Genomic DNA, 15,585 nt, shown 5'->3' with positions numbered 1-15,585 from the left:
AAGGAATATGATGACTAGAAATCATTCACAATGGAAAACAGTGAACAAGTAAGAAAGAAACATACTGACAAGCTCAGACATGTTTTTAAATGTGCTGCATTTAATGCAATCCAAGACTATCAACAATTTAGATGCTGTGACAACATGCCACTGCCATGTATGGAACATTAGAAGCATCCTGCAACTGGCTGTTCAGTGACCAAAAGCAGGCAAATAAATAATGCAACAAAATGTCTAATGCATCCACAGTAATATACAAGAGAATTACCTTCCAATCACAATATTCTTCCCAAATTTTGGAAGAATTATGGCATGTGGGTTGGAAGAACACAAAGTGCTTACAGTATTAAATATGAGGATATGCTCTTTGGCACAAAATTTGTGTTCTAAATAAATGAGATTTCTCCTAAAACACATATATCTTCAGTAAGGAAAAGACAAACACATTACAGAATCAACATATCTACATGTAAATAAAGTAAGTTACAGTTTTTTCTTTAGGAACAAACATAAAGACAGAAGAACAATACTCATTTCCAAATTTAAAACATTTTAAGGTAAGTGCAAAGAAAAGCTGCAGTGATTAAACAGATCTTCTAAAAACAAATTTGGAAAAATTCACTATTAAAGGTGAGAGTTTAACTTCCTTCCAATGTATTAAAAAAAAATCTTTCTTTTAAGTGAGTCCATAGTTAGGATATATACCTGATGAGCAGATTAACTTATCAGCCTTTTGCATTCCCCATCTGGATATGAATCCAGGAATTAGCTCTTACAGTCCGATTGCCCACTTCAAGAAAAGGTATCTGAAGCCGGGCACTGGTGGCTCATGCCTGTAATCCTAGCTACTCAGGAGGCTGAGATCTGAGGATCGCGGTTCAAAGCCAGCCCGGGCAGTAGAGACCGTGAGACTCCTATCTCCAATAAACCACCAGAAAACCGGAAGTGGCGCTGTAGCTCAAGTGGTAGAGCGCTCGCCTTGAGCTGAAGAACTGAGGGACAGCGCCCAGGCCCAGAGTTCAAGCCCCACGGCTGACCAAAAAAAAAAAAAAAAGAAAAGGTATCTGAGCCAGGAACTAGTGGCTCACAGCTGTTATCCTAGCTAATAGGAAGCTGAGATTTGAAGATCATGGCTCGAAGCCAGCCCTGGCATGTAAGTCTTTGAGACTCTTAAATCTAATAAACTACCAAAAAGCTTGAAGTGGGGGCTGGGAAGGTGGCTCAGTGGTAGAGTGCTTGCCTTGCATGCATGAGGCCCTGGGTTTGATTCCTCAGCACCACATAAGCAAAAAGAAAAAAGCTGGAAGTGGCCCTGTGGCTCAAGTGGTAGAGCGCTAGCCTTGAGCTGAAGAACTGAGGGACAGCACCCAGGCCCAGAGTTCAGGCCCCACAACCGGACCCCTCCCCCCCCTCCAAAAAAAAAAGCTGGAAGTGGAGCTGTGGCCCAAGTGGTAGAGCATTAGCCTTGAGCACACACACACACAAAAGAAAAAACAACCAACACTTCAGGGACAGTACCCAGGCCCTGAGTTCAAGCCCCAGGATGCCAAAAGAAAAGAGAGAAAGAAAGGGAGAAAGATATGCTTTGCTCAAGTCATCCACTCCAGAGTCATCCCTCATCATCCTTAACATAATTTTTTTTGCGGGGGGGGGGGTTGGAGTGGGGAGGGAGTGGTGATTACTGGGGGATTGAAATCAGGGACTTGTGCTCCTGTTCATTTTTTTTTGTGTGCTGGTATTAGGATTTGAACTCAGAGCCTGAGTGTTGTTCCTGAGCTTCTTAGGGTTAATGTTCTACCATTTGAGGCACAGCTCTACTTCCAGCTTTTTTGGTGGTTAATTCGAGCAAAGCGTCTTACAGATTCATACCTGGGTTGGCTTTGAATCATGATCCTCAGATCTCAGCTTCCTGAGTAGCTAGGATTATGGGCATGAGCCACTGGTGCCCAGCTTCTTGCTTGGTTGTTGTTGTTTTCTCAAGATATGTGCTCTATCACTTGAGTCACATCTCTAGTTCAGTTTTTTTTTTTTTTTTTTTTTTTTTTAATTTGTGCCAGTCCTGGGGTTTGAACACAGGGCCTAGGCTTTGTCCCTGAGCCTCTCTGTGCTCAAGGCTAGCACTGTACCACTTGAGCCACAGCACTATTTGTGGCGTTTTCGAGTAGTTTATTAGAGATAAGAGTCTCATGGACTTTTCTGCCCAAGATGGCTTCAAACCGAGATCCGCAGATTTTAGCCTCCTGAGAAGCTAGGATTATAGGTGTGAGCCCACCAGCACCAGGCCAGTTTAGCATTTTGTTGGTTAACTGGAGATAAAGTCTTTTTCTGCCTATGCTGACTTCAAGCTATGATCCTCAAATTTCAGCATCTTGAATAACTAGGATGATAGACATGAGTCACTAGTCACTGGCTAATATTTTTTCTCAAGCTTCCTTAACATGACAAAGCTACCCAAGTTAAGATTTTCAGCAAAATGACATAAAAACTGTGTATATATATATTTGGGGTATGTGTGTGGGGAAAGTAAGCAGTCATAGCATGTGTTTGGATGCTTGGCTATGATGTGAATTCGCACTTAGCATCTAGTCTAGTCTCACTAGAAGACATGGCTCTAGTAGTGTATCTTCATTTTCCTTTTCAAAAGTATTTTGATCTAAATATGGCACTGTCTTTGAGAACTAAATAATGAATCAAGTGATCTGATTCAAAAAGCTTCTCATATTAAGTGATAAGGAAATATTAAAATGCAATTTCATGTTTTTGTATTTTTGAAGCTGAACCTTCCTAATGAATTCTCCATATATGGACCATCGTACACAGCTAAAAATCCCCACACAGTGATGTTCCACATGTCAACAGGTAATGTGACTTCTGCTTCCCTTCATTTCTAACTAGCATGGATATTTGATTTGCTTTTGGCTTTAAGTCCAACCACAATAGGGCTCATAATGTCTTTTCGCTTTACCTCTTTCTGTACATCCTTTGCTTGGTTTTCAGCCTTACAGAGAAGAGTCTTTAAGTCAGTTGAATCTCGAAGATGTTGTTCTTTCAAGGATCCCACTTGGTTCTCAAGCTCTTTCCTGGTCATCTGAAGGATGCTCAGATCACTTGTAAGCTCTAGACTCTGCTTTTGAGAACTGCGATGTAAACATTGACAAGTGGTTATTAACAGGCAGGAACTAGACATGGAAGGTTAGTTTCTTAAACATTTCACCAGGTAAGATGTAGTGGATATCAGAGGAGGAAAAAATATGAAGAAGAAAAAAAAAAGAGAATAAGACATTTCAAATAAGTAGAAAGCACTAAAATACTATTTTTACTATTTATTATTTATTTATTATTATTACTATTTATTATACTACCCTACAAATCTGAGACCAGTGGCTCATGCTTAGAATTCCAGCTACTCAGAAGGCTGAGATTTGAGAAATGCAGTTCAGAGCCAGTCTGGGCAGATAAGTCTGAGAGATTCTTATATCGAAATAACCAGAAAATAAATGGAAATACAAATGTAGCTCAAGAGTAACAATTTTGAGTGAAAAAGCTGAGCAAGAGCTTGAGGCCCTGAGTTCACACCCTAGTACTGGCAAAAATAACAAAAATACCCTATAGTGTATAGCTATATCCTATCAAATATTCATAAAGGCAAAAAAATTTAAAATAGAAATAATTGTATATTTGACATATTAAAATATATTAATTGTCTCACAAATACACAAAAATACACTTATTTCTACTATTTTCCTTTTTTTTTTTTTTTTGCTATTCCTGGGGCTTGAACTGAGGGCCAAGGTGCTATCCCTCAACTTCTTAAGAGGCTCAAGGATAGCACTCTATCACTTGAGCCACAGCACCATTTCTGGCCTTTTCTTCTTTTCTAGTTTATTGGAGGTAAAAGACTCACAGACTTTTCTGCTGGGGCTGGCTTCAAATCACAATCTTTACATCTCAGCTCCTGAGTAACTAGGATTACAGGCATGAGCTACCAGCACCCAGCTTTCAACTATTCTCTCTCTCTCTCTCTTTTTTTTTTTGTGTGTGTGTCCGGTCGTGGGGCCTGAACTCTGGGCCTGGGTGCTGTCCCTCAGCTCTTCAGCTCAAGGCTAGCGCTCTACCACTTGAGCCACTTCCGGCTTTTTTTTTCTTTTTGCTTATGTGGTGCTGAGGAATTGAACCCAGGGCCTCAGGCATGCAAGGCAAGCGCCCTATCACTGAGCCACCTTCCCAACCCTCTCTCTCTCTTTCTTGGTCATGGGGCTTGAACTCTGGGCCTAGGAGCTGTCCCTGAACTCTTCCGTTCAAGAAGAAAGCTCTACCCCTTGAGCCACAGCACCACTTCCAGTTTTCTGGTGGTTAACTAGAAATAAGAGTCTCATGGACTTTCCTTCCCAGGCTGGATTTGAACCATGATCCTTAGATCACAGTCTCCCGAGTAGCTAGGATTACAGGTGTGAGCCACTGGCACCTGGCTCAACTATTTTCTTATCAGGTTAAATACTTGACAAATAGGATGGGGGTCAGGAACTAAAAGCACAGGAGCCACTGCTAACTCAAGTAAAGACAAATGGGAAGCACAAAGAACTAGGAGACAGGATCTAGACCTGGCCCTGCCACTGTTCACCTGTGGAATGTTGAACAAGTTACTTACTCAGTGTACTTTATTCTTTGAATAAACATTTTCTGAGATGATATTTGTTAAACAACAGGGGACTAGGGAGATGGTAAAAGAGTGAGAAACATAAGGAATTATTCTGATTATAATACAGTATATGTATGTATAAAATGCCATGGTGAAACTCCTTGATACAATTAATGTATCTTTTTGTTTTTGGCCAGTACTGAGGCTTCAACTCAGGGCCTGGGCACTGTCTTTGAGCTTCTTTTGATGAAGGCTTCCACTTGAACTACAGTATCACGTCTAGCTTTTTGTTTATGTGGTACTGAGGAATTGAACCCAGGACTTCATGCATGCTAGGCAAGTACTCTACCACTAAGCCACATTCTCAGCCCTAATATCATTTTTTTTTTTTTTTAATCTGGTTGTGGGGCCTGAACTCTGGGCCTGAGCACTGTCCCTCAGCTCTTCAGCTCAAGGCTAGTGCTCTACCACTTGAGCCACAGCGCCACTTCCGGCTTTTTTCTTTTTGCTTATGTGGTGCTGAGGAATCGAACCCAGGGCCTCAGGCATGCAAGGCAAGCACTCTACCACTGAGCCAACTTCCCAGCCCCTCAGCCCTAATATCATTTTATACACATTTTACTACATTCAATTTGTCAAAAGTGATGCTACACAGATGACTAGTCTCTCTCTCTGACATACATACATTTTTGGCCTTTATTTTGTTCTGATTAATCACATTTTAAAATGACTTTTTATAAACTTTACACATTCAGAAAATAATACACACACTGGTGGCTTATACTTGTAATCCTAACTACTCAGGAGGCTGAGATCTGAGGATCACAAGGACAGTCTGTGACACTTACCTCCAATTAACCAGCGTAAAAGCTACAAGCAGAGCTGTAGCGTGGTAGAGCTCTAGCCTTGAGCAAACAAGCCCAGTGACAGTGCCCAGGCCCTGAGTTCAAGCCCCAGGACTGGCGCGCTCATGCGTGCGCACGCGTGCGCGCGCGCACACACACACACACACACACACACATATACACACACACACACACACACACACACACACACACACACACACACAGTAATCACATACAATATGTAAAAGACTAAGGGAAATTATGACATTGGAAGAGAAAACAAAACAGAAGTCCTTAATAGATACTTATATTGAGAGTACCAGGTATTATGTGAGGCTTTGGAGAATAGATATTCCTTCAACTAGTTCTAGTTTTTTCATATCAATATTGTAATTTTAAAATTCAAGGGCTGGGAAGGTGGCTCCGTGGTAGAGCGCTTGCCTTGCATGCTCAATTCCTCAGCACCACATAGCAGAAGAAAAAAAAAAGCAGGAAGTGGCACTATGGCTCAAGTGGTAGAGCACTAGCCTTGAGCTGAAGAGCTGAGGGACAGTGCTCAGGCCCAGAGTTCAGGTCCCACAACTGGACCCCAAAAACAAAAACAAAATCAGGGACAATACTGCAATTATTTTAATACATAATAAAGATGACGACTTTCTGAGTTATCTAGTCTCGTATCTGTTATTTTCTCCTAAGGCTTATTTTGTGTTTTGCTAACCTTAAAATGCTCTCTAGAAGTAGAAACCCAAATGTAACAAGAAAGTGATAACTTCCACTTTTGGTAAGCTAGGAGAGAGTGTTAAGACTGAGTTTTCATAAGAAATATGTACTGCTTTCATAACTGAATTAGAATGCAAACATTGTTTATAGAGTTGTTCAAAGTCTAAACTATTTATCAGTTTACTTGCAAGGTACTAGAAAGATTTAACTGGCTTTAGAGAATTCTTGATCTCGGAGCTGGGAAGGTGGCTCAGTGGTAGAGTGCTTGCCTTGTATGCATGAGGCCCTGGGTTCGATTCCTCAGCACCACATAAGCAGAAAAAACCAGAAGTGGGGATAAGGCTCAAGTGATAGAGCGCTAGTCTATAGCTCTATCTATCTATCTTTTTGGGGTCAGTTGTGGGGCTTAAATTCAGGGATTGGGCTCTGTTCCTGAGCTTTTTTGCTCAAGGCTAGTGCTTTACCACTTTGAGCCTCAATTACACTTCTGGTTTTCTAGAGGTTAATTGGAGGTAAGAGTCTCATGGATTTTCCTGCCAGAGCTGGCTTTGAATCTTGATCTTCAGATCTCAGGCTGCAGAGTAGCTAGGATTACAGACATAAGCAAGCCACTGGTGCCCTGCTTATATTACTGTTTTTCACACAGCAGTTTGAAATCTATTTTTTTTTTTTTGGTGGTGTTATGGATCAAACCCAGACATAAGCACTGTGCCAGTGATCTATATCCCTAGTCTCACCCTCTTTGAAATTCAGAAGCTGAATTTCATCCCAGAGTCACTGGTGTCAAAGAAAAAATTATTTGTATTTGAATTTATTGTCATTTAGTTTATAAGACAAGCTCAGTTACTAATTATAAACTCTACTGTTCAGGGCTTTGGGTAGGTGGGGGTGGAAGGGAGAATTTAATGAGTCTATAGTCTACAGGTAGACCAAGAGGAAAGATCATGTAGGATGGTGATGATGACAGGAAAAACAATGAAGCACTTATTTAGTATGATTAGCCTGCTAGATAATCAGATTTGGGCTGATAGTTTGTTTCCGAAAGGTATTTAAATATAAAAATTAAATTGAACTTAGATAAAAGTTGAAGATAAATGTTTTGAAGCTAAAAAAGAAAGTTTTTGCATACTTGTGCAATTCTTTTTCTTGCCGCTGCAGTTCTGATGATAGCAAAACATTTTGCTCTTTTAAAGAATGGCATTCGGTTTCCAATACATTCCATTCCTCTTTCAGCTTCTCCAGTTCACCTAAAAGAATACCCAAACACATCTGTTAATATAGGAACATAAATTCTATCATAATCTAAAGGAGAAAGGAAAATATTTCAGAGGATACACTCCCTCCCCCTTAAAAACATGCAGATTTCTTTGATTCCTGTCACTCTGCATCTATACAACAAAGAAGCTCTATCACTTTAAATTTGAGTAGTGTTTTTCCACATTACTGTACTGAGACAAATAACTTTATCAGTATTAGCTAGAATAAGATTATAAAAAATTAAAATTTATTACAAAACTTATAGACTTCAAGAATATATACACAGACCTAGTAGTAAAGATCAATTATGTAATTGAAGCTATAGTAAAACTGAATCAATTATATAACTGATTGCTATCAAGAGACAAATTTGATTTGTACAAATCAAATTGTTGCTAAGAGAAAGTCAGGTGAAGCACATAGTTGTTGAGAATGAGTTAGGAGGATCAATTGAGCCCAGGAATTCAAGCCCAGCCTGGGTAATATAGGGAAGCCCTATCATGAAAGATTGGGGAAGGAGTAATGAGATTTATGTAAAATACATTTCCTCACCTTGCAACTTAGTTGCTTCCTCTCTCTGCTGGTCCTCACACTGTTGGCATTTGGCTTGAAAACTGTTTTGCAGACTGGCAATTTCTTTCTCATATTCAGATGCTGCTTTCCGCCACTGCTCAAGTTCAGTTTGCACCTTCTTAAGCTCTTCTTGTAAAGAAACAACGTCAACATCCCGATCAGAGGCAGCCTTTGCTGCTGCTTGATGAAGGAGCAAAATTTCATCTTGTGCACTAAGCAATTCATCTCTAGTGCTCGTGATTTCATCATCCTTCTCCTCTCGGAGATTCTCGATTTCGATGTGTAACCTCTGCAGTTGGGCTACAAAAGTATTTATCCATCATTCTTTTGTCCACAGGAATTAAGGACAAATTAACAGCTCATTATAGGATCTAGCTATACTACACAACCCAGTGTGAGAGCAGTTTGTTTATTTATTGGTATTTGGTTCTCATATTTATTTACTTTTCCTTTAATTTGTAAAATTATCTTTAAGTAGCTGTACAAGGGAGGTGCCACTAACACAGCAGTTTATGAATGCAATGCCCCCTCTTCAACATTTTCACCTCCCTTCCACCGCCCCCTTACTTTTCTTAATTTTGTGGTACATACAATGACGTGTGTGTGTGTGTGTGTGTGTGTGTGTGTGTGTGTGTGTGTGTGTGTGTGTGTGTGTGTGTGTGTGTGTGTGTGTGTGTGTGTGTGTGTGTGTGTGTGTGTGTGTGTGTGTGTATATATATATATAGAGATAGATAGATAGATAGATAGATAGTCCTTTCTTTTTGGTACTGGAGATTGAACCCAGGATGTTGTACTTGCTAGGCAGGCGCTTTATTTTACCACTGAGCTGCACCCTAGCCCTACAGTGAATTCTTGACTGGATTCCTCCCCCTTCCTCCTTCATTTGTCTACCCCATCCTCCTTGCATGTACCCATTTTCTGGCTGATTTTGTTGGGCTTTGACCTAGTCTTTATAGAAAGCTGTTACTTTTTAATGTTTCTCTGTACATGTTGGGTACAGAGAAAACCAAAATACAGATTCAAAAGCGAAAAAAATTGATCATTATTTCCTCTAGACAGAGAAAATCGATTCTAATATTCAGTATTTATTCTTTTTTTCCATCTTTATAAACACACGTGAAAACAAATATTAAGTAGAAAGGGATATATACGTATATATACTATAACTAATTATATGTTATAAAATAGAGCTAAGAAGGTGGCTCAGTGGTAGAGTGCTTGCCTTGCATGTATGAGGCCCTGGGTTCGATTCCTCAGTACCACATAAGGAGAAAAAGCTGGACGTGGCACTGTGGCTCAAGTGGTAGAGCCTTAGCCTTGAGCTGAAGAGCTGAGGGAGAGTGCCCAGGCACAGAGTTCAGGCCCCATGACAGACCAAAAAAAAAAAAAAGTTATAAAATAATTTATTTTGTAACTTATTTGGCTATGCCTTTATTTTAGAAATTTTTAGTGTTTATTTCCTATATATAATGCTGCTCAGAATGCAATTCAAATAGCAAGTATTTTATTGAGGACTTTTGTGTCTACGTACATAAAAAAAGGCTGATTTTTAATTCATTCTCTTTCTCTCTTTTGTGTATGTTCCTGTCTAGTTGGTTGCTTAAGGAGACGCAATGGACTCCAAATGACAGAGATTATCAATCAAATTTGTTATATTACTTTCTCAGAGTGAATTCTAGATATAGAATTGCTTTGGTCAAATGTTAAGCATTAAACATTTCATCTGTGTGCACATGTGTGTGCATGTGTGTATGTGTATGTACTGGGACTTGAACTCAGGGCCTTGAACTTTTACAACCTCAGCCATACACTTTTTTTTCTTTTTGCTGCTCCTGAGGCTTTTGGGACCTGAGTGCTGTCCCTGAGCTTCTTTTGATCAAGGCAAGGACTCTACTACTTAAGCTACAGAGCCACTTACAGTTTTTTTGAGATAAGCATCTCACATACTTTCCCACCTGAGAGGGCTTCGAACTGAGATCCACATATCTCAGCCTCCTTAGTAGCTTGGATTAGAGGCATGAGCTACACACTTGTATTTCCAGCTTTTTTGCTGATTGTCGATATCAGTCTTTCAGATTTGTCTGTCCATGCTAGTCTGGAACTGGCTTCCTCAGATCTCAGCCTCCTGCATAGCTAGTATGATAAGAATGAGGCCACTGGGGCTGGGAAGGTGGCTCAGTGGTAGAGTGCTTGCCTTGCATGCCAGAGGCCCTGGGTTCGATTCCTCAGCACCACATAAGCAAAAAAAAAAAAAAAAAAAAAAAAAAGAATGAGGCCACTTTTTCTTTATGCTGACTTTAGCTTAGGGCCTCAAACTCTTTTTTTTTTTTTTTTTTTGGGTCCGGTCGTGGGGCCTCAACTCTGGGCCTGGGTGCTGTTGCTCAGCTCTTCAGCTCAAGGCTAGCATTCTACCACTTGAGCCACGGCGCCACTTCCGGATTTTTTTCCTGCTTATGTGGTTCTGAGGAATCGAATCTAGGGCCTCAGCATGAAAGGCAAGTGCTCTACCACGGAGCCACCTTCCCAGCCCAGGCCTCAAACTCTTACTTGACTTTATTGCTCATAGTTGGGTGCTCTACCTCCTGATCTATCCATCAAATCTTAAAATATTAAATTTCTTGATTTAGTTTTTTGTTCAGATGCCAATTCCTTAAAGAATTAATTTCTTTCCTTTCCTTTTTTTTTTTTTTTTTTTTTTTTTTGGTCGGTTGTGGGGCTTGAACTCTGGGCCTGGGCGCTTTCCTTGTGCTCTTCAGCTCAAGGCTAGCTATCTACCACTTGAGCCACAGTGAAACTTCCAGTTTTCTGGTGGTTTATTGGAGATAAGAGTCTCATTGACTTTCCTGCTCAGGCTGGCTTTGAACCATGATCCTCAGATCTCAGCCCCCGGAGTAGCTAGTATTACAGGTGTGAGCCACTGGAGCACACCTAGTGTCACATTCTGACACTAGAGGGCACTCAATGTTGCATGAGCAAGACAGCTTTAAGACAAAAAGTGGAAGAGAAGAGTGATTAAGGGAAGGGTTATACAGGTGGTGAATTTGAGCAAGGTACATTATATGCATATATGAAAATGTTACAAGGGGCTGGGAAAGTGGCTCAGTGGTAGAGTGCTTGCCTTGCATGTATGAGGCCCTGGGTTCGATTCCTCAGCACCACATAAGCAGAAAAAGCCAGAAGTGTTGCTATAGCTCAAGTGGTAGAGCACTAGCCTTGAGCTGAAGAACTGAGGGACAGTGCCCAAGCCCAGAGTTCAGGCCCCATGACCAACAACAACAAAAAAAAGGTTTAGGGACAATACCAGGCCCTAAGTTCAAGCCCCAGGCTGCATATATACAAAAAAAAAAAAAAAAAGGTTTGAATAAGTCACAAAATTGTCCATATGTTTATGTTGAAATGCAGATACAAATTATATTTATATGAACTAATAGCTAATGGTATTAAAGTATAGTAAAAGTTTAAAGACTTCCAAAAATAAATAAAAAAGACGGGTATTTTTAGACAAATAAAATCACAATCCTCACAAAAATGACTCCCATCTTTTCTGAAATATTGCCTACTTATTTGTTTCCATTGTGGTTTTCAGGCTAAAAAACTTTTTTTTTTTTTTTTTTTGGTAGTACTGGTTTGAACTCAGGGTTTAGTGTTTGCTCAGCTTTTTGTTTGACTGGCTTTCTATTGGTTATTTTGGAAACAGTTCCATGTACTTTTCTGTCTAGGCTGGCTTCAAACCTTGGTAGTTAGGATTATGGGCATGAGCCATTGATGCCCAGGTATCAAGCTAAATTTTTTTTTTTTTGGGTCGGTCGTGGGGCTTGAACTCTGGGCCTGGGCGCTGTCCCTCAGCTCTTCAGCTCAAGGTGAGCGCTCTACTACTTGAGCTACAGTGCCACTTCCGGTTTTCTGGTGGTTTATTGGAGATAGGAGTCTCACAGTCTCTCCTGCCCGGGCTGGCTTTGCACCTCAATCCTCAGATCTCAGCCTCCTGAGTAGCTAGGATTACAGGCGTGAGCCACCAGCGCACGGCTCAAGCTAAATTTTTATGATTTAATATTATTTATTTGCCCATCGTAGGGCTTGAACTCAGGGTCCCGGTGCTGTCCCTGAGCCTCTTTCTTTGTAGTCAAGGCTAGTGCTCTACTGTTTGTGCCACAGCATCACTTAAGGCATTCTCTGAGTAGTTTATTGAAGATAAAAAGTCTCATGGACTTTTTCTGCGCCTGGCTCAAGCTAAATTTTTTAAATAATATTGGTTACTATTTTGGCCATGAAGACAAATTAATTTTTCTTTAGGAATTTTACAACAGAACAGGAACAAAGTAAGTGCTCTCTAGTGGTATCTCACAATTATGACTTCTAGGAGTTTAAGCTTGAAGTAATCTTGACAAGCAAGGGTCTTCCACAAAGACATGGACAAATGATGGTATTGAATGGCTAGAAGCCATTATTAATGAAGGCAGTGCAGAGACCTTTATTCCATTCCATGTGGCATAATTTTTGTTGCAGTGCAAATAATGTTTTTAGCATTAGGTACATCAGCAAACTAAAAGTGTTAAGGCTCAAACATATTTCCTGCCCCAAACTTTTCCCAGTAGTGACTCAAGAATGTCAGTTTTACTAAATACAATTCTCTTTTTACTCTACGTGTTTAATAATATATTCCTGGAGAATTTCCCCTTATATTTTCTTTAAACAAAAGGGATCCAATAATCTAGTTATGGCAGGTTCTAGAGAAGAATCAAAGCCATGACAAAGGGGAACCTTCTGCCCCTTAATTTCCCTATCTTTTGAATCACTAAAAATAGCAATCTTCAATAGCCATACCTTGAAGAACCTGTATTTGTTTAGCAGATTCCTCAACTTGATTTCGATAGGCTTTTCTTTCTTCATCCAAAAGAGCTAAAAGTAAAAACACAGTTTATCTAATATTTTGAGTTATTAGAAGAATTCACAATTGAATAATTGGGAGTTCCTAGGATATTTTCTCCTAAAGCTTACTACAGGACATAAACATTAGGCCATAAGTATCATCAGTATTAGCTGTTAAGATTTTAGGAGCACAAAAAAGCAGTAAGTAATACAGTTCTAGGCATTCTATCATCACGTCAGTTGTTACATGACAAACTTCAAAGGGTTTTTGGTGTTGGGGGGTTTCTGGGGTTTGATCAGGGCCTTGTAAAAGTGCTCTATGGCAACTTCAAGTCTTAATATTAACTTTTTAGTCTTAAATCCTCATGTTTACTGCCAAGCAAGAGTAAGCATTAAATTTAAGTAACTACTGACTAAAAAATATTTTATTGTAATTAAATATATGTATGAAAAGTTCAAGTAAATGAATACTAATTTCCTTCTAAGTAAAGTAAAACCAATAATTCCTTCCTTCCTCCCTTCCTTCGTTCCTTCCTTCTTCAGCCCTTCCTTCCTTCTTTCTTCCCATAGTGCTAGGGACAGAACTCAGGGCCTTATGCATGATAGGCAAATGCTATAAAACCACTCCTCAATTCTTCAATATACCAATTTCTTCAAGAAGTAAGAAAGGAAGGAAATAGTAACAAAAAGTTTCAGTTCCTTTTTTCCTGGTATATGAATTTTCTTTCTAGTCAGGAAGGCCATTTTAGAAAACATGAGGATTCCATAGACCATTCACTTCCTCATTTTAAGGTTCTCCAAGATATTAATTAAATACAGAAAGGTAAATACTGCGAATGAATGGAAACAAACTTTAAGAAACAGCACTGATTCCACTAGCCTGACACTACAGATAAGCAAGCTTTCTAGGAAAGAAAGAGGCCAGAACAAAATTTCAAAATTAGTAGACAGTGTGTGTGTGTGTGTTATAGGATTTAAACTCAAGAGTGCACCTGCTCAGCAGGTTCTCTACCACTTGCGCCATGCTTCCAGTACTATGCTTTTTTCTTGAGTCAATCTCACTATGCTAACCAGTCTGGCCTCAAACTCATAATCCTCTTTCCTAAGTCTGATGATTAGCTGGGATTATAGAAATCATCTTAACTTTACTGATCTGAAACAGAGGTATAGAGGTTAATCTAATGAAGTTGTGGATCTAGAGCAATATACCATGCTTCTGGACTCCAAGTTTGGGGCCATCCAACTATATCGTGCTGCCTCCATATATCCTCTAATGAATCAAAGTAATCTTGATCTCACCTTGAAGTTCAAAGCATTTTTGTTTACTTGTTCTAGCTAGCTCCTGGGCTTCAATCAATTCCTTGCGAAGATGCTGAATTTCTTGTTTTGCCTCAATTTCTGACTGTGCCCCCTGTAAGTCATCTGACAAAAACATGTTATTTTAAAAGCAAGTGTTAGTACCACAACTATCTCTATAACAGACTGGCAAACATTTTCATGTTTAGACATGCACAGTTAAATAACATAGCACAACTGAGTTAAATAAAACTTAGAAGCAAATTATAGTAAGCATTTTAGTCATATTACCCTAGACAAAGAACATAAATACTGTTAAACAATGTAATTTATGATGTCACTATAAAATATATATCAAATTATACATTTCACTCGTATAGAACTTATGCAAGGTTTAAAATATGATGCTACATTCACCAACTTTTAAAATTTTGACAAGAAAGAATAATTTTGCTTGAAATTTCTCTGGAAATGGAAAAAAAAAACTCTTTAAGAGGAAACTATCTTAGCAGTCAGTTGTGAAATACGCACTTAAAAACTAGGTTGAAAGCTGTACTTTGTCGTTATTTCCCTAACATGATATTCAAACTCTGAATTATTAGCTGAGGTACCTTAAATGGTTTAATTCAGTATTACATCTTAAATATATTATTTCCCTGATCTCCTTTCTCTTTAGTGACTCAGCTCTTCTACTGCATTAAAGCTTTCTGTGGCTAAGCTCCGGACAAACATATCATCAGGTAACTCATATTCTACTACCATGAAATACTTCAGCCACAACTTCAATTAATCAGAATAGGGCTAAGAATGACTTTTCATAATATATTGATCTTGGATATTACCTACATGTATTTTCATATCTATATATTAGATAACTATTTTCCTGTCAAGATGTTTTATTCTTGAAAAAGAAAGGGTTGGAGGAAAGAGAAACTTATTTTTGGCTCTAGATTCATTTACTATAGGCAACTATCAATTCTTCCTTCAAAAGCTCTTTTGGACTGGGGGAAGCATGTTAGGCAAAGATTTTTTTTCCCCAGTGGCAAAGATGTCACATCAGCTATACTTTTTCTCTGACAGAATTTTTCTTCCCCTTTCCTACCCCCCCCCCCCCCAATAGGGGTCATACTATGGTTCCCAGACTGGCTTCAATTCTCCTCCCTCAGCCTCTGGAATTACTTGGATTTATAGATGTGTACCACTGCACTTTCCAAAGCTTTTTTTTTTTTTTTTTGGTTGGTCGTGAGGCCTGAACTCTGGGCCTGGCGCTGTCCCTCAGCCCTTCAGCTCAAGGCTAGCGCTCTACCACTTGAGCCATAGCACCATTCCAGCTTTTTCTGCTTATGTGGTGCTGAGGAATCGAACCCAGGGCCTCATGCATGCGAA

At 39.4% G+C, this 15,585-nt stretch overlaps 1 protein-coding gene across 34 annotated transcripts in view; it reads right to left on the bottom strand.

The window, feature by feature from the left end:
- The window catches only part of Slmap (sarcolemma associated protein), a 127,659-nt gene that overhangs the window by 7,701 nt on the left and 104,373 nt on the right, over window positions 1-15,585 (bottom strand). For 23 of the 34 annotated variants that reach the window (XM_070018745.1, XM_070018746.1, XM_070018753.1 and 20 more), the window contains 5 exons: window positions 14,203-14,325; window positions 12,859-12,933; window positions 8,014-8,334; window positions 7,334-7,451; window positions 2,966-3,137 (listed from right to left, as the gene is read on the bottom strand). In XM_070018745.1, the coding sequence (XP_069874846.1) occupies window positions 2,966-3,137; window positions 7,334-7,451; window positions 8,014-8,334; window positions 12,859-12,933; window positions 14,203-14,325 (809 nt within the window). The remainder of the gene's footprint in view (window positions 1-2,965; window positions 3,138-7,333; window positions 7,452-8,013; window positions 8,335-12,858; window positions 12,934-14,202; window positions 14,326-15,585) is intronic. The other 11 variants (XM_070018763.1, XM_070018776.1, XM_070018779.1 and 8 more) reach the window with 1 other exon arrangement.

This window comes from Dipodomys merriami, unplaced genomic scaffold (genome assembly GCF_024711535.1).
Source record: "Dipodomys merriami isolate MVZ:Mamm:240054 unplaced genomic scaffold, mDipMer1.0.p SCAF_13, whole genome shotgun sequence".
NCBI classification, from domain to species: domain Eukaryota; kingdom Metazoa; phylum Chordata; class Mammalia; order Rodentia; family Heteromyidae; genus Dipodomys; species Dipodomys merriami.
The sequence above is the reverse complement of the archived record's forward strand: the minus strand, read 5'-3'. Positions and strand labels throughout refer to the sequence as shown.